Genomic DNA, 18,924 nt, shown 5'->3' on the forward strand with positions numbered 1-18,924 from the left:
CCTATAACAGCACACCCGAAAGTTGCTTCTCTTCTACCACAGCAATTTGACAACAAATCTGGTTGCTAGCATGTTGCTAAGTGGTTGCTAGGTTATCCCAGGTGGTTTCTAGTGTGTTGCTAGGTGATTACTATGGTATTTCATCTGGTTGCTAGCATGTTGCTAAGTGGTTGCTACTGTATGTTATCATAGGTGGTTGCTAGTGTGTTGCTAGGTGGTTACAATAGTATTTCATCTGTTTGCTAGCATGTTGCTAAGTGGTTGCTACTGTATGTTATCATAGGTGGTTGCTAGTGTGTTGCTAGGAGGATACTATAGTATTTCATCTGTTTGCTAGTGTATTACTAATGTATTACTGTGTTAGCCCAGGTAGTTGCTAGTATGTTGCTAGGGAGTTACTATGGTCATTCATCTGGTTGCTAGCTTGTTGTTAACTGGTTGCTATGTTATCCCAGGTGGTCACTGGGGTGTTATACTGTTGCTATGGTGTCCCAGCTCTTCCTAGCGTGTTGCTAAGGGGTTTCTGTAGTATTCCTGGTGATTTTTTTTTAGAGTTGCTAGGTGGTTGCTATGTTATCCCAGATGGTCCTTAGGGTGTTGCTTGGTGGTTGCTGTGCTATACATTTACATATAATCAGGTTCAGTTTTTTATTTTTAAGTTTTTTTTTTTTTTAAACAGGAAGTGGAATGGCTCCTATCCTATAATTTGTTGAAAATTAGAACTATAGCATGGCATATATATACATATAACTAGCAAACAGATGAAATACTATAGTAACCACCTAGCAACACGTTAGCAACCAGCTGGTATACTACAGCTGGTATACATTACGTATTGTAGAAAACTGGCGACCTGGCAACACTAGGATGACATATCCCAGAAGGCCAGAGCGCACCCGGAAGTAACGTAGGAAGTCAAAGGTTGCAGTTCAATTAGCTAGCTAGCTAAATCCCGAGCTACAGTTGTTTTGACAGAGAAGCAGTGCTGTTATCTGGGGCACAGCACCAGGCGACTGGGAATCCTTGCAGTTTCGAAATGTTTCGTTTGCAGCTCTGTTAAAGAGGACAAATATATTTATTTCCGCTCACTTTACAGTCCCCACTGTTTCCCCATAAACATGACTTCCCGACGCCCAGACAGCTTCGACGGGTTAGGTTACAGGGGCAGGGAGGAGCCGTCATACGGCGGAGGCTATTCGGGAAGGTCGTTTAACAGTTCATCCAGCACTGACCTGCAGCACTGGGTCACCACGCCTCCGGACATCCCCGGCAGCAGAAACCTGCACTTTGGTGACAGCACGCCGCAGTTTGAAGCGGCTCCTGCAGCCCCCGGGGCCGGAGACGGAGAGTTTCAGTCTGCTGCTCCACCATCCGGTACGTCAGGATGAAGAGCGCCAGAGTGAAAGACTGAACACTCCGCTGTATTGTAGGCGATAATTAGCACAGATCCGGTGTCAGATCAGGGGGTAGGGACACCCACAGGTCCGTCATGCAGTGTTGCCAGCTCATTTCAGGGGAAAGGAGCTAATCCATTCTCAGAAAGTCGCCAGATGAGGTCACGAGCTAATTTGCGTATTTATTGTGGCGTCATGATCATTTGCATATTAATAAGGGAAGGTTTTATGAATACAGTTTAGAATAGAGTTTTATCAGAATAGAAACGGATAGATTATAATTTATTTCTTATAGAAGAAAGAAATCTTTGGTCATGGCATCACAAAATAATTATTTATGTATTAATTTAGAAAGTACTATAATTTCTATCAAAAACACAAACCAAAGGAAACCAAATGAAGTAGTGAGTATCAGAGGAATAGACATGAAGGAAAATGGTTTTAGAAAGAATAACTGACTTCATTCATTCATCCATTCATTCTTCTTCAATAAGTGCTTTATCCTGGTCAGTGTCGGGGTGGATCTGGAGCCATTTCCCGGGAACACTGGTCTCCAGGTGAGAGAATTCACCGTGTGGTGAGACGCCAGTACGTTGCCGTGCACCATTCACAAACACATTCATTCACAATTTAGAATACCAATCCAGCAATACCGCTGTGCCACCCATAACTCACTTTTATTACTAATTATAGCGAAGAAGAGAGTTTAAAACAAAGAACCAAGTAATGATCAGTGATTGGTCATAGGAAACACTGGTGATCATTGATGGTTCATTGGGAACAATGGTGACAAGTAATTGGTCGTCAGAAACACCACTGATCAGTGATTGGTGGATGGGATCAGTGATTGGTCTTTGGGAACAATGATGATCAGTGATTAGTCATTGGGCACAAAGATGATCAATGATTGGTCATTAGGATCAGTGGTGGTCAGTGATTGGTTGATGGGAGCAATGGTGGTCAGTGATTGGTCACTGGGAGCAATGGTGATCAGTGATTGGTCATTGGGAACAGTGGTGATCAGTGATTGGTCATTAGGATCAGTGGTGGTCAGTGATTGGTTGATGGGAGCAATGGTGGTCAGTGATTGGTCACTGGGAGCAATGGTGGTCAGTGATTGGTCACTGGGAACAATGGTGATCAGTGATTGGTCACTGGGAACAATGGTGATCAGTGATTGGTCATTGGGATCAATGGTGATCAGTGATTGGTCATTGGGAACCATTGGTGATTGGTTGATAGGAACATCGGCTTGCACAAACGTAACTCAGTCAGGTGTGCCTGGGATGCATGAAAGAACATCTGTGAAACACAAAAAAGGGTTGTTCTGCTATATGCCAGAAAAGTGCATTGTGACATCATTATCATTGTTAATTATAATTATTATAGTTTTCTGTTGAATTTTCGAATCTGACTGGTCAGAAAGTGTTGATTTAACAAAGAAAAACCCATTCTTGTTGATATGGTGAATGTTTCTGTTAGGAGACGTTTATTTAACGCTTATTAAAGGTGTTTTCAGTGTCAACGCTTTATAACTGTCAGGAGGTTTTCGCCCACAGGAAAGTCTTCAGGACAGAGGATGTTGCACTTTTTTTGGTAGCCGCTATAACATAAAGGACAGGAACTATAACAGGAACGAACTTGTTTCGTGGACTTTCCGTAACATTAAATGTAGCTATAAATGTGGGACATGCTATTATCGGAAAAATCTTCAAGGTTGGTAACTGTAATCCTGTTTCACGTCGAGCTGTATCACACCACACAATCATTGATTATTTCCTTATAGTAGCACACAACCAACTGTTTTATTCCTTACATAACTCCTGCTGAAGAATAATAAGTAAAGTTTGCAAAATAAATCATCAGTTTGAATCATTGCGTAATTTTAATAAAAATAGGATCGGTGATGTTACATAATTTGAATCGACACTTAAACACAATTACTCATTTAGGGTTTATGAGCAGAAAGTTCAGGGGGAAAAAAAAGCTCCAAATAGATAAATATGAAGGTACATATTTAGCTAATAATTATATTCATGAAACTCAAGATGTGCTGTGATTATAAGGCAGTCTGAGAACTTTTCTTACACTGATTGGGGTTTTCCCTGCCAAAACCATGCCAAAACCACTCTTACCTAAATACATCATAAATTAAAAGCTTGAAATTAGACAACTGAATATAAATAATGAATAAGCTTTCTGGACTTTTATACCCTTTGGCATTTAGTCGAATTTATTCACGCTTAAATGTGACTCATCCAAGTGAATATCTGAGTTCAGCTGTGTGTTAATATAAGCAGTTTTTGGACAAAATATCTTGAGGAATATTGTGCGTAAACATTCAGAGCCACTTAGCTTATTTTTAAGCACACATCTGGACAGCTGTTCCCCACAAACATTCCTCATTCTTCAGAGGTTATACTACAGGGTGTCCCAAAAGTCTCCATACATAGGGCAAATAAAAATTTTTGGCAAACTGTAACTTTATTTACAAAACATCCTCTACGTGATTGCAATTTCTTTGTAAACACACATGGAGTTGTCTCTCCTACTCATGACACATATGTTAACACCTCTGGTGTTGTGCATGTAATTGCATGTCCATCACAGCCTTGAGAATGATTTCAATACGCTCTTCTTTTATCAAAGATATTCTTAAAGGCTATCTGAAAAAATATATAAATATATAATATAAACTAAGCATGAAAAAGTTTGGAAGACATTTTGCTAAAATGTATTAATTTCCCCTATGTAGGGAGACTTTTGGGACACCCTGTAATACAATGATTGGGTAAAAAGTATATATATCCACTTCAGATTACTGTGGTATTCATAAACAAAGATGTGTTTAAACAATGAAATTGATTGGGTGCAAGTATACAGACACCAGAAATGAACATTAGTACTTCGTTGCAATTACAGCTTCAAAATGTCCATGGCAAAAAAGTTAATTGCTTTTTGCAGCATTGTGGATGAATTTTGGCCCATGCCTCTTGCCAGACCATCTTCAATTCCTTAACGTTGAGAGTCCTTCTGATGGACTCGCAATTCCATAAACCTCCATAAATAAAGTCAGGAGATTGGCTAGACCATGCAAGCACCTTCATCTTCTTGTTTAGGAACCAGTGTTGAGTTATTTTGGTTGTATGTTTGAGGTCGCTGTCTTGTTGAAACGTCCATCTATGAGACTTGTCTATGAGATTATATTCTCCTCTAATATGTCCCGGTACATCACTCCGTTCATGTTTCCTTCGATGACGTGTAATCCCTCAGTACCCTTTGCAGAGAAGCAACCCCATATCATGAAGCTCAGGCCTCTGTACTTCACTGTGGGTATGGTGTTCTTGGGATCATACACACAACCCTTCTTTCTCCATGACGAGATGAATTATTACCAAAGAGTTCTGTTTTTGTTTCATCTTTTGTTCCATGGCTTGTTTGGAGCGTGCATGTCTGTGCCCCTTTTTTTAGCAGAGGAGTTTAGCATGAGGTGTAGAAACAGAGATGATTGCAGTGCAGTTTATTGCTTATTGTTCTCTGTGTAACTGTCGTCATGCGACTCTTTTCAACTCCTGGCTTTTCTCTTACCTTCCTGATCATTAGTCTGAGAGCAGGCTGTAGAATCTTACGTGACTCACCTGTCTGGGGATGAGTAGTTATGATTCCATGAACTTTTCACTTGCATATTATCGAACTAGCTGTTCCTCCAGGGATGTTTACTGTTCTTTTCTATGGCTCTGTAGCTTTTTCCATTCGAGTGTTGTTTAATAATGTTGTCCATGGGAACTTTAGGATCTTCACATTACCATGTTTGCTACTTGTTGCATGAAATCTTCCCAATCAATGGCAAAGTCTTTTATACTGACGCAAGTTGTGTGATTCTTCTTCTTCTTCTTTTCTATTTTCAGATCAGTTGAACAGATTTGCTGGTTTTGGTATTGGTCTTGCAAGGTAGTGTATAACTAATACACACAACGTAAGTCAGGAACTTTGTCTAAAGAGTAAACTTTTGTTGTTTGTTTTGTTTTTGTTCAGCCTGTTTACAGAAAATGTCCTAGCCCACCCGTGTATTGTGTTTCGACGGCAGTGCCAGGTAAACCTCAAATTAAAAGAAAGATGGATAATAGTATATATATGTCAAATAATTTCAGTAATCAAAAATTGTATTTTACTGAATATGACAGATCTGCACTAATGTAATACTGGATTTTGGGGTCATTGTGCAGTTGAGTGCAAAAGTTTGCATGTCACTTGCTTATCTACAAACCAGAACTGTGGTCATTAATGGTGTTTTCCTCTTGCATACCTGCAACAGAACAAAACAACAAAAGGCAGCACATTAACTCTTACTTAAGTCTTACTTAATCTTTCGTTCTGCTTGCTGTAAGAGTCAGTGGGATTCAGAAAAGAGTCTGAAGACCTGGGGGGAAAAACAGAATGACCCTCTGACCTTTAACAGTGATAAAAGACCAGAGATAAAAAAAAAAAAGAAAATGATATTAGTGTTTGGGGCGACCATTACCAACAGAGAAAACTACCAGGAATGGAAGAAACACCTACACAAAGACATGACATCAAGAGGGAAAGAAATATAACTGGGAAAATAAAAAAACCACAGAGGATTCACAGATACACAAAAAAAGCAGACACAAATAGGAGGAAACCTGAAAAAGTCCTAAAAAGACATCATTTGAAAATATAAAATATGTTGACTGTAGTCAAATTTATCTAGTATTTCCTATTATAAGGTTGCAATAAACCAAATACAACATTATTAAACCTATTTCTAGACTTTTTTTACTAATTTCTTGTTGTATTGGCAGATAATTTTGCTAATTTTAAACATTTATATCTAGAAAGATATAAAATTATATGTCAATAGAATAAGAAAATTTAAAGCTTGAAATGTCTAGAAATAGGTTTAGTAATCTTATATATGATATATTGTAATCTTATAATAGGAAATACTTCATAAATTTGAGTATGTTCAAGATAATTTCACTTGCGAAGCTGTCATTCTTTGCAGTATAATATTTTAAAGCTTACAGCATACCTCTGTGATACATCATCTTGAAGTAAGGGTGTGCAAACTTTTGCTGTAAAGCATTATTTAATTGTTGTTTTAGGTATGAATTAAAATTAGTTGTTTAAATGGATATATAGACAAAAAACAAGGTCAGACAGTTGTATATGTATATTTCGTGTTTGTGGTATTTATAAATTCATTACGTGTAGGATTTAAAAGTTTAAAAGATTAATTAAATGCAATTTAATTAATTTAACTGTAACTTATTGCTTTCTTGATGGTGTGTCTCAGGTGAATTACCACGCCAGATGCTACCACCTGTCACCTTTAACAGCTCTTAATGTGATGTACAACGTCTCCAAAACGCAGGTAACAAAGGCTTCATGGCTTTCAGTATGTCCAGAATGCATCTCTCTATACCATGATTATAAGAATTATAACAAGATCCTCTGGTACTTGAACTTTATTGCTTATCAGTAATTGATAGCGCTAGAGATCATGAATGTGAGGCTCGGCTACATCTCGATCCTTCTCTCTCTCTCCGTGTGTGTGTAAGGGTCCAAAGGCTTTATGGAAGGGGATGGGGAGCACGTTCGTGGTCCAGGGTGTGACTCTTGGGACGGAGGGCATCATCAGCGAGTGCACCCCACTGCCAAGGCAAGCAATATCTGACAAGTTTTTCACCTTGTTGTAGTGATCTGGTGATATGTCAGTCACCTCAGGAATCCCCTCTTGTTTTAAGGTAATGGTTATCTGATGCTGAGTCAAATGGAAGTGTGCAAGTCAGACAGAGAGTGTCACACATGAGGCCCTGAATTCTACAATTTCTGTTAAAACCACTTTAATGTGGTTGTACTTGATTGATTGGTAGAAGCACTAGATGACTTTTTTATGCACTTTTTTTTTTTTTTTTTTTTTTTTTTTTTTTTTTTTTAAATTAAACTTTCTGAAAATTCTGGACTACGGACGTAATTGAATATATTATTCTGAATGAACAGATAATGTGTTCTACAGAGTGTCTGAAAAGTCAGGAACCAATGAGATTAAAACTACATATACTTTATTTTGTATTTATTATTTACTACATATGCACTACATGTTCACCTTTACGCTCTATCACTCTATTTTTGTGGATTTTCTCAACATATTCCTGACTATAAATGAATACAAATACAGATATGAATAGGAGGGGTGGACTATTATTTTAGAAAATATCTATGTTAGAAAATATCTGAAACCATACTGACAATGCTGGCATTTCTAGCTCTGGGATTTTTCCAGAGTTGTCCAGTGTTTCCAAAGGAATAGTGATATGATTCATATTTCATTGAAAGACAATACCTCCAAATTTGCTTCCTTGGACATCCGGCATTGTTGGGATTCAAACTAGCGATCTCCTGACAGGGTGAATGTTATTTTGTTGCACCACTCAGGCATCCACTGGTGAATTTCTGATCTTTAATATCATCCATACTCTACATGTTTAAATACCTGAAAACAATGACCAACTAGAAATGACTGTCTTCTCAAAATCAAGTTTTTCTATCTTGCTTATAACTAATGAGCATTAGCAGAGGTGACAATATCTACGGTTTAGCTGTAGCATTTACAGATTTTGACTGTTTCGAAACAGGAGACACCTGAAAATATGTGAAAAATGGGAAAGGTTTGGGTAAACTTGAGCCAACAGAAATTATGTGGGCAGTACTGTGGGCTTTATGGTCAGAAAATTTATTTTATATATATATATATTTTTTTATTATATAGCAAATGTTGCATCACAGTTTTTTTTGACACACGTTCTTCTGAAAATCATCCACATAATAAATGTACTGTTGATATGTGCAACTTGCAGGTATCATGTGTCAGTATCAGTTAGTCTCCGTGCTATGGCAGGGTGATGTGAGGCTACAATATAAATATCGTTATGAATTATGTCACAATATGCTTTTCTGAGACATTGTGGATATTGTGATATATTTTTATTAAATTGTTTATGGTGATTTTTTTGATGTTTAAATTTTGTTATATTTTTCTCCTTTTTAGTGTTAAATATATATATATATATATATATATATATATATATATATATATATATATATATATATATAAAAGTTATTTTTATTGACATTAAATAAAGTTCTTTCTTAATGCAATGCTGCTATTTTGCGGGCAGGATGTTAGCAAAGCTACAGGATTAAAAAAATTCTACACACCCCTGTTATAATTGCAGCTTTTTGTGATGTAAAAAATGAAACCAAGATAAATCATATCAGATCTTTTTCCACTTTTAATGTGTTACAGCAACCAACAGAATTCAAGTGGAAAAATTATCTGACATGATTGATCTTGTTTAATTTTTCTTGCATGACAAAAACCTGCAATTTTAACAGGGTTGTGTAGACGTTTTATATCCACCGTGTGTAACATATTACTGTGTATTGTAGAAACGTCTTTGAGAATGGTGATATGATATTTTCGTCATATCGCCCACCTCCTGCTAAGTGCTACCAAAAAGTCTGGGTGGGTCTGTGTTGGATATTTTGAAATGGGTTAACTGTATGCAAAAGGTATATGAAACATTAAAAAAGATGTACTATTTTAATGTTTTATATGCTGGGATTTTCTTGTTAGCAATGTTGGAACCATGGCATTCTGTGGACAGCACTTTTATTTCATTTGATTTCTATATTAAGGAAATCTGAATTTAATAATTACACAGTTGTTGCAGATTAATATGTTAACTTTAGCCAGTGTGGAGACACTGAAGATTTTTTTTTTCTCACAGGGAGCTGCCCCACAGATGGAATCCTAAACAAATCGCAGGTCACTTTATTCTGAAGGGGTAAAGTATTTCAGACACATACCTCATCACTTACAACATTTTAATATGATCTATGAGAGAATTGTAATACATTAAGATTGACTCTGTACGTAGGGTTTTTACAGTGTCACAGTTAGTCATGGTGTATGATCAGATGGTTACCTCACTGATGACTTATTTCATGTCTAATATGTTTTCGGGTTGTCTGTCCATCTATGTGCCCAAACGAGAATCTCGTTAGCACGGTAGCTCAAGAACGGGCGGTTGAATGTTTGTAGGATTTATATGGGGTTATCATTGCAAGCAGCAGATGAACTGAATAGATTTTGGAACTTGAGCTTCCTTCCTGTTTGAAGAATATTTTAAGGGTATTTCTTGCATACAAATTAGTACTCGTTGGTGGCACAGGCATCCCTGTAGATAGCGTTGGCGTCAAGTTGTACTTGTTTTCTTTTGCCGCAGTGTCACATCTCCTCGCATCCACTCTATCTGTCAGCTTATAACAACGTGATAAATACTGACAGTGTAAGAGATTTTATGCAAATGACATTCTCAAATATAGCTTTCTAAAGCCCTATTCAGACTGGATAAGTTTTACATAAGGAGGTGGAGTGATGTAATTAATACCGGAGTATCTCTGGGATTTTAGTCCTGTCATGTTAGTAAAGATTACGCCATATTTCACCTTCTATAAAATAACCACTACAAGGTAATATATATCCCATCTGAACTGACATGATGGTAAAAATTTCATTATATCCTGTGGGAAAACTTGTTTTGTGCTTTTTCTTCAGTATAGAGACACTCAAGAAAGTGTTCACTCTCTTCAAAAACAAAAAGAAACCAAGTTTAAACGCAGAGCGATAATATATATAGACGACAGACTTTAGAAGAACGTGTCAGAGAAGCAACACTTGGGGGTTTTATGTACATAACTGAGTTCATAGCACAGGCAAAGCCTACAGTATCTACATGTTATGGTCATGTGACCTACTAATGTTCAAGCGTAACCACAATAAATGGTTTTATTAAAGGACAAAATAATCAGTTTTTATTCAAATGAGGTGTTTGTAGTATGCATGAAATCCTTTTTTGTTCTTTTTTTTTATATATACTGCATGCAGAGAATCTTTTGTTTTTGTAATAAATATTCCTTTAATTTTCACCACTGAAAAAAATTTGATTTTGTGAAGTTGTGGTCATTTTAGACTCGGTTATAATACAGCGAGAATCTCTAACCGTAACACTCCTGGCTGTACATTGTGACCTGTTTTCGATCACCTCTGCAGTAGTGACCTTTCATCCTTCAAGCTTTTGTCTGTGCTGGATTTGTCCTTATCATTAAACCTCAAATGCTTATGTTTAGTACATTCTGTTGTAAACTGCGCTGAGATGAAAGCACTGATGTGACTAATACATGCACAGAGTTCCAGTTAGTGTGACGATGCGCTCAAGCATGAAAAACAAGAAGTAGCTTAGGTTATATCACAAGTGTAATATTAAAAACTCCCCATGATAACAGATCTCGTATCATAAGAATTTAGCCATTTCACTCACTTCTTGGTGTTAGTGACTTTAAATTTTGATCTTATCTGCTTCATTTTTTATCAATTATTTTTTAATGCTTATCCACCTTCCTGACTTTTACATCTGTGAAATTCTAAAGAATACGCGCTTGCTCAGACTTGTTTGGGATTTAGTCAAGTGTTGATTTTGTGGAGAGGGAATTTCTAGCACTTGAACTCTTATCTCATGCTGTTTAATGGTTTTGAGCAAGAGTGTTTTTTCTTTTTTCAGTTTAACACATGTGGTTGCATTGCCGTTTTACTCAGCAAGCCTCATTGAAACTGTCCAGGTCAGTGTCATCCTTAAATCTCGATTTATTAAGTGACAAGCATGAACACATATCCATGAGACTTACCAATGATTTAGAAGAAATAATTTAAGTTGCATAAACAAGGATGAGTTAAACTGCAATATATATTTTTGGTATTTGAGTTGCATTGAACACAAACTGAAGGCTTAATTATATGCAGGTTTTTTCTTTGTATATGGTTCTGTATAAATCTTTATAGTTCTAATCTAACCACTACAGATGGAACCAAATCATTTTTCCAATTTTTAAACTGCAAAAAATTGTATCTGTATCATATCTTCCTTTTAGACTGTTGTTATAAAAATATCAAAATGTTTATTTCATATTATCAAAAATGTCTCTTTCATATTATCATTAATATTATCATTAATCACTGTTTTTATTTCCACTCGCAACCGCTGCATTACCTTAAACTCCGCCCACTTGTCACAATCACGTCATGTCATATATCTGAAAAATGTGTTTCCTGATGTATGTTTGTATGTGTATATATTGTAAAGTGCTCACTCACTGAACACTTTATTAGGAACATCTGTACAGCTATTTATTCATGCAATTATCTAATCAGCCAATCGTGTGGCAGCAGCGCGATGCATAAAATCATTTTTGGGTAACGTTCACATCAACCGTCAGAACGGGGGGAAAAAAATGTGGTCTCAGTGATTTTGATCGTGGCATGATTGTTGGTGCCAAACATGCTGGTTTGAGTATTTCTGTAAGTGCTGATCTCCTGGGATCGCTTGGTCTGATGAACCTTGATTTCTGCCGAGGCACACAGATGGTAGGGTCAGAATTTGGCACCAACAGCATGAATCCATGGACCTGCCTTGTGGCAACAGTCCAGGCTGGTGGTGTGGGGAATGATTTATTGCCACACTTTGGGCCCACGAATACCAATCGATCATCGCTTGAATGTCACAGCCTGTTTGAGTATCGTTGCTGATCATGTGCATCCCTTCATGGCCACAATTTACCCATCTTCTAATGGGTACTTCCAGCATGATAATGCACCATGTCACACAGAAAAATTCAACTCAAACTGGTTTCATGAACAGGACAATGAGTTAAATGTTCTTCAGTGGATTGGATCCAATAGAACACCTTTGGGATGTGGTTGAATGGGAAATTCGCAGCATGAAAGAGCCCCTGAAAAATCTGCGGGAACTACGTGATGCAGTCATGTCAACATGGACCAGAATCTCAAAGGAATATTTCCAACATCGTGTGGAAACCAGTATTAGTATAGTGTTCCTAATAAAGTGCTCTGTGAGTGTATGTTAATTTATCTGTCATTACGATACACATAATTTCCTTTATAAACCACACTTACGAGAGTGGAAACCGCATTTTTAAAACCGTGTCCTCAAATTAATTTTTTTTCTGTATTCAGAACCAAAAATTTCAGTTTCTATTTGAGTGCGTTCAGGAAATTTTCATTCCTACCCATATTCAGAAGGACCTTATAGATGAACTACCTAAAATGTTGATAGTGCTAGATTTTATACTGAAAATTGGCATAACAACATTGCTTTTAATAACTATGCATGGTCTGTTTTTGATTAAACAATAAAGTCTACACAGTAAAATATACATTCTAATTTTAAGCTTTTCTGGATTTATGAAGTATGCAAATTGGCACATATTTAATTAGAAATTGTACGAATATCCTTGCTCATCAGGCAAAGATTAATTATTATGTCTGTTGTTTAAAAAAAATTATATACATATATATTTACACAGTCATGTGAAAAAATTAGGACACCCCATGAAAGCGTGTTTTTTTTGTTTTTTTTTTTTAACATAGTTAAACATATAGACATTTGATCTTCATTTTAATAATATTGGGAGATTCAAGTAATATAACTAAACAAATAAAACCAAAGAAAAGTCTTTTTAAAATGATCTGTAAAATGTAATTTACAAAAAAAAAAAAAATTCTTGTGAGGAAAAAGTAAGGACACCCCCACATTTGTTTGTTAAATTACTTACAGGTGTATCACATCAGGTGCAAATTATTAGAACATTGTTACAGAGCATTTTGACGGAGGCTTGCCTTATTTAAACCTCAGACAATTAGTTTGCTTTTAATTGTTGAAGTGAGAGGTATCACCATGGTGAGATCCAAAGAGCTCTCTGAGGCCTTCAGAAAGAAGATTGTTGATGCTTATGAGTCTGGTAAGGGATATAAAAAGATCTCAAAAGAATTTGTAATCAGCCATTCCACTGTCTGGAAAATCATTTACAAGTGGAGAACATTTAAAACAACTGCCAACATGGCCAGGTCAAGCCGTCCAAGCAAATTGACCCCAAGAGCAGACTGCAAGATGCTTACAGAATTCTCCAAAAACCCTAAAATATCATCACGGGACCTACAGCAAGCTCTTGCTACAGTTGATGTCAAAGTGCATGAATCTGCAATCAGAAAGAGACTGCACAACTTTAATTATCATGGGAGGTGTGCAAGGAGGAAACCTTTGCTGTCTAAGAAAAACATGAGGGCAAGACTCAAGTTTGCCAAGGAACACATAGACAAAGGCCAAGACTTCTGGAATAATGTGCTTCGGACAGATGAGTCGAAAATTGAATTAGGTTTTGAATTGAATTGAGGTTATTTCAGCCAAAGGGGGAAACACTAGCTATTAGCAGAGGGTGTCCTAACTTTTTCCTCAGTTGAAATACTCATTTTTTTGTTGATTTCTTTTGTTTAATAAGTGAAAACAAAGTGATTTTTTTTTGTTGTTGTTGTTTACATGCAATTATATCACTTTCATCTACAGGTACAAATTAAAACAAGATCAGAAATTGACATTTTATATTTCTTAATAAAGAACTGAATATTTAATTGGGTGTCCTAATTTTTTCACATGACTGTATATAATATTAATATAATATATTAATTACCATATGCACATTGACACATTGAATGTCTTGCCTTAAAGCTGCAAAAAGTTTGATAACCCTTGCTTTATATTTTGGATTGTGAAAATAAAATATAATCTGAGTATGAAACTAGCTCCAAGCGTTTATCAGCAGCGACGTTTTCATGTTATTTTTGATGAAAGAGCTTCTGTTGTGTTTTTCACCTCCCTATAGAGTGAGATCATTCGGGACAACCCGGGCATCCTGGACTGTGTCAAAGAGGGCGTGGGGCGTATCTTGGGTCTGGGCGTGCCCCACAGTAAACGCCTCCTTCCCCTGTGGGCGCTGGTCTTTCCTACCGTCCTCCACGGCGTCCTACATTACATCATAAGCTCCAGTATGCAGAAGCTGGTGCTGTACGTGCTGCGTCGCCGCAGCAGCACCAACACGTCGCCCAGACATACCGAATTTGGCGTGGAGACGGTCCAGAACATGCTGGACGCCTATTTCCCAGAGCTGATCGCTAGCTTCGTGGCCAACCTGTGTGCTGACGTGCTGCTGTTTCCTCTGGAGACAGTGCTGCACCGACTGCATGTTCAGGGAACTCGCACCATCATCGATAACACTGACCTGGGCTTCGAGGTGCTGCCCATTAACTCTCAGTACGAGGGGATGAGGGACTGTATAAACGCAATACGACGCGAGGAGGGTCCACTGGGCTTCTACAAGGGCTTTGGGACCCTCGTGATCCAGTACTCGCTACACGCAACAGTGCTGCAGATCACCAAGATGATTTATTCAACTCTGCTGCAAAACGCCTGAGGGAAAAATATAAAATACGCCAATCACGGGTCCTTTCTTCTCACTTTATTTCATCAGACTGCGTTGTTATTTCAGAAGGCACTTGCATGAAACTTTGATGCATCAGTAGTAATGTTAGGCTGCTTTCACACTGTGGTTTTTTTTCTACAGAAAAAGTGCTGACCACGCCTCTTTGTGCTGATATCTAAAAATAACCATCTCATGTGGCGTGCACACTGTAACCATAACAACGCTGTTACCACTTCCAGCTTCTGATTGTATAGGCTGATCAGCAAGCTTATCTACATAGATTATATTAACAATAAAATGTGACGTGACATTGTAAATCATAAACCTCTTTACATTCTCTAACTAACTTTACGTTCACTCTAGCAATGATAAAGTGACAGATGACCATCGTAAGTGCTGTGGTTTGATTGACAGCTGCAAGCGACAAAGTGACAGTGTAACATTTGAACTGAGATTTTCTCACTTTTATGCAGATTACATATGATTCCTCAGACCCGTCGTATGGTGCACATGGTCTGATGTTTCTTCAATTTCCCACTCACAATGTTAGTTCCTGTGTGTAGTTAGTTCGCATTTATGGAAGAATAAGCATGGTTTCGTCTTATCCTGTCAAATAAGATGTCATGTTAAATGTGTATGGAGACATTATGAAGAAAAATAAAGCTTGCCTCTGGTGAGTGCAGATATGCAAATGAAGTTAGCTTGTTTTGCTAAACTGTCAATGAAAATAAAACAAGTCTAGCACATAAAATGTAAATCAATCGATCAGTTTTAACACAGATTAAAGTGCTTTATTTAATTTTTGTTTAAATAGTTAGAATGAGAAGCTACATAGCTACTAATTTTCTCATCTGAACTGAGCAAGCGACAACAGAGACACACCCACGAGAGACAAACTAGAGTGTAAGAACATTACTAGCACTCAGTCTTCCATGTCTGTTTTTCCTCGCTTGCCCCAGCAGTGTGTTTTTAAACCAACATTTCAACCACTATGACGGGAAAAAAAACTCGGAGGCGGCTGTGCATGTTAATCCTTCTATTCACGTCAGAATGACCGTGAAGCACAATTAGATGACTAAATGAACCACTTTTCCGTCGTCAATCTTTATGTGCTTGATGTAGTTTGATTTATAGTAGATAGTAGTAAAAAGTTCAGTCTAATACACAAAGTTTCCAGAATGTTTCAGACAAAAGTCAGTCCTACAACAGAGATTAGAGATTACGTTCAGCTAATTTTGCTCTCAGGGTAAAGTGAAAAATGAGTGGATTGAGTGGTAAATGTTGCCACTAAGGGAGAGCCCCAAACATCTGATAGCCTGTTTCCATCAATACCATTGTTTCCGTCAGACCAATAATAAATACAACTTTAATAAAAATTAATAATAATAATTTGGTTGTCTCTGGGAACCAAAATCGGGATTCCAAACTAGAACCCTTTTAAAAAGCTACAAAGCGTTAAATATGAATAATCCTGTTTCATAGAGTGTAGTGAACAGAACATAAGTGTTATTGAACATAAGTGTTCTCATAGGATTAGGTATAAAATGTGCACTGAAAGTTGAGAGAGAAAAAATTCCTAGTTTGAAAGCAGCCTTAATATTGAGGATTTGCTGCTCAATATGTGGCTAAAAGTCATTAATTCTACTAGATCAGCACAACTGTGTGTGTGTGTGTGTGTGTGTGTAGCTTTCTACTCTCACTTTGTCCTCTTTTACTAATGTAAATTTTGCTCTTGTTGAAGACAGTTTCTCTCACTGTGGTGTGCTTGCAGCGTTTTCTGGACTAACTCAGATCCTAGATTTCCACATGCTTACATAGATGTGCTTTCACTTTTTCTAAAACACAGACTTTTGCAGATGAGTTGATTTGGTGTGTTAAATGAAGTCAGATGCTACACTCTTCAGGACCAGTGTCTAGAGATTGATTGTACATGAACAATATACAAATTGTAAAGTGTTGTTTAGTCATTTGCACCCTGATGAATAATTGTAATGATGTGTAAATTAGTGAAAACGTTTCCATCCGCTTTCTGCCACGTTACTGCAAGGATACAGTATAACGCGCCATATCGCAATAGCACTGATTATAGTTATTGTGTCAAATTTTGACAGCAGCACTTTTTTTGGAAGCCAATGTAATGTTTTAGCTGCAGTTAACAGAAAAATAATATATATACAATATTGGGTACTGTGATTGACAATAAATGTATGTAATCATTTTTGTGTAGAATTTTTTTTTTTTTTCATTGAAAATGAGTAATATAGAATTATACACTCTGTACACCTGCTCATTCATGTAATTATCCAATCAGCCAATCACGTGGAAGCATCGCTATGCATAAAATCATGCAGCGACAGGTCAAAAGCTAATGTTCACATCAAATATCAGAATGAGGGAAGAATGTACACTCAGTGACTTTGTAGCTTGAGTATTTCAAAAACTGCTGGGATTTTCACACACAACTCTACAGTTTACACAGAATGGTGCAAAAAACACAGACGTGAGAAGCACTTGTTGATGAGAGAGGTCAGAGGAGAATGAGCTGATGGGAAGGCTACATAACTCAAATAACCACTCTTTACAGCCATGGGGAGCCGAAAAGCATCTCAGAATGCAGGACATTGAGGTAGATGGGCTCTAACAGCAGAAGATCACACCAGGTTCCATTCCTGACAGACAGGAACTGAGGCTACAGTTCATTAAAACTGGAGCGTTGAAGATTGGATAAAGTCGAGGCGATGTTTGTCTAATCTTTAAAAGCCCAGTTTCAGTGATCCTGTGCCCACTGTAGCATCAGATTCCTGTTCTTGGCTGACAGGAGTGGAACCTGATGTGGTCTTCTGCTGTTGTAACCCATCCACCTCAAGGTTCAACATTTCTGAGATGCTTTTCTGCTCACCATGGTTGTAAAGAGTGGTTATTTGGGTTCCTGTAGTCTTTGTGCCAGCTAAAAACCTTCTGAGAGCACTACTTTTCCGCATTGTGATGTTTGATCTGAAAAGTAACTGTAGCTCATGATCTGTATCTACATGATTTTATGTATTGTGCTGCTGCCATGTGATTGAATGATTGGATAACTGCATAAAAGAACAGGGGTTTCTGATAAAGTGGTAGGTGAGTGTATAATTCATGAATCATTAATAATTGTGACAGTTTAACCTGTGTACTGTTAGACATGAAGGCACAATTAGCAAATAAGTAGCAAGAGGCCAAATTAGGCAAAATATTAATGGAAATCATTTTAACATTAAAACATGTAACACTGATAACAAAGTTTTTTGTGGCATTAATTGTGCTGCGAATTTACTATTTTCAGTCCAGATCAGGCTAACTTGCATGGGTAGGCTCTGTTTAACATGCACACTTACAAGGAAAAAAAAAAAAGAAAGAAAATGTTTCTCTAAGGGAAAGTTCCATGAGGAACTCTCCAACATGACAGCTTCAGTTCAGAAAAGGCTTTATGTATATAGCGGTTCTCAACACAGGATCCCTGGGGTCTAAGAAGCATAGCCAGGGTTTCTTGTGACACTTTTTTTTAATTCACTTACAATATTCATGTATTTAAAATTTAATAACTTATACATATTAGCCTATTTGACTGGTCCCTTAAATGAGTTTAAGTCACAGCTCAGTAACTATAAATAATGTAGACTTGGACCTAATATATTCTGTCAGTGGGAAGAAATAAAAAGCTCTATGCTCTAATAAATAGACAGAATATCATTGTAATATCCATGAAATAGGTCTCCTGAGGGGGTCAGTGGAATTTATTTTACAGTTGAAGTGGTTCCTGACTGCAAACAGCTTGAGAACTCCTGCTTTTTGAAAGATCGGGAGCCCTTGAGGAACCAGCTTTACAATGTTACAATGCTTCATCCACCACACGAAGTGCTTTACAACTTTTTTTTAGGTCATAGGTAACACCAACAAAGTAGAGGAACATAGTAAGTAAATCTGAGGCGTTTTCTACAACAAGGGATCATGTACCAATGATTGATTAGGATCTTTTCCAAATGATTTTTTATTAGCTATAAACACAGACATGAACTTTGAGTCTAAGTTAGTAATAATCTTCAGTATCATATAGAATCACAGATTTCTCGGTGCGCTGCAC

The 18,924-nt window shown here is 37.2% G+C and overlaps 1 protein-coding gene across 1 annotated transcript; it reads left to right on the top strand.

Annotated features, from left to right (window-relative positions):
* The first annotated feature begins 823 nt into the window (after positions 1 to 823).
* Positions 824 to 17,026, top strand: slc25a46 (solute carrier family 25 member 46). The gene is made up of 8 exons (XM_026922114.3): positions 824 to 1,374; positions 5,303 to 5,345; positions 5,430 to 5,487; positions 6,712 to 6,789; positions 6,977 to 7,077; positions 9,209 to 9,265; positions 11,042 to 11,099; positions 14,214 to 17,026. The coding sequence occupies exons 1-8, from the start codon at positions 1,119 to 1,121 to the stop codon at positions 14,799 to 14,801; spliced, it is 1,239 nt and encodes a 412-aa protein (XP_026777915.1). The 5' UTR covers positions 824 to 1,118; the 3' UTR covers positions 14,802 to 17,026.
* The last annotated feature ends 1,898 nt before the right edge of the window (positions 17,027 to 18,924 follow it).

Source organism: Pangasianodon hypophthalmus, chromosome 27 (assembly GCF_027358585.1).
Source record: "Pangasianodon hypophthalmus isolate fPanHyp1 chromosome 27, fPanHyp1.pri, whole genome shotgun sequence".
NCBI lineage: Eukaryota > Metazoa > Chordata > Actinopteri > Siluriformes > Pangasiidae > Pangasianodon > Pangasianodon hypophthalmus.

Bases quoted from the DNA above. Each gene is read 5' to 3' on its own strand.
- slc25a46 (XM_026922114.3), top strand. From the start codon at position 1,119: ATGACTTCCCGACGCCCAGACAGCTTCGACGGGTTAGGTTACAGGGGC. The intron at 5,488-6,711 runs GTAAACCTCAAA...GGTGTGTCTCAG, and splicing joins TGTTTCGACGGCAGTGCCAG to GTGAATTACCACGCCAGATG. The intron at 7,078-9,208 runs GCAAGCAATATC...TTTTTCTCACAG, and splicing joins GAGTGCACCCCACTGCCAAG to GGAGCTGCCCCACAGATGGA.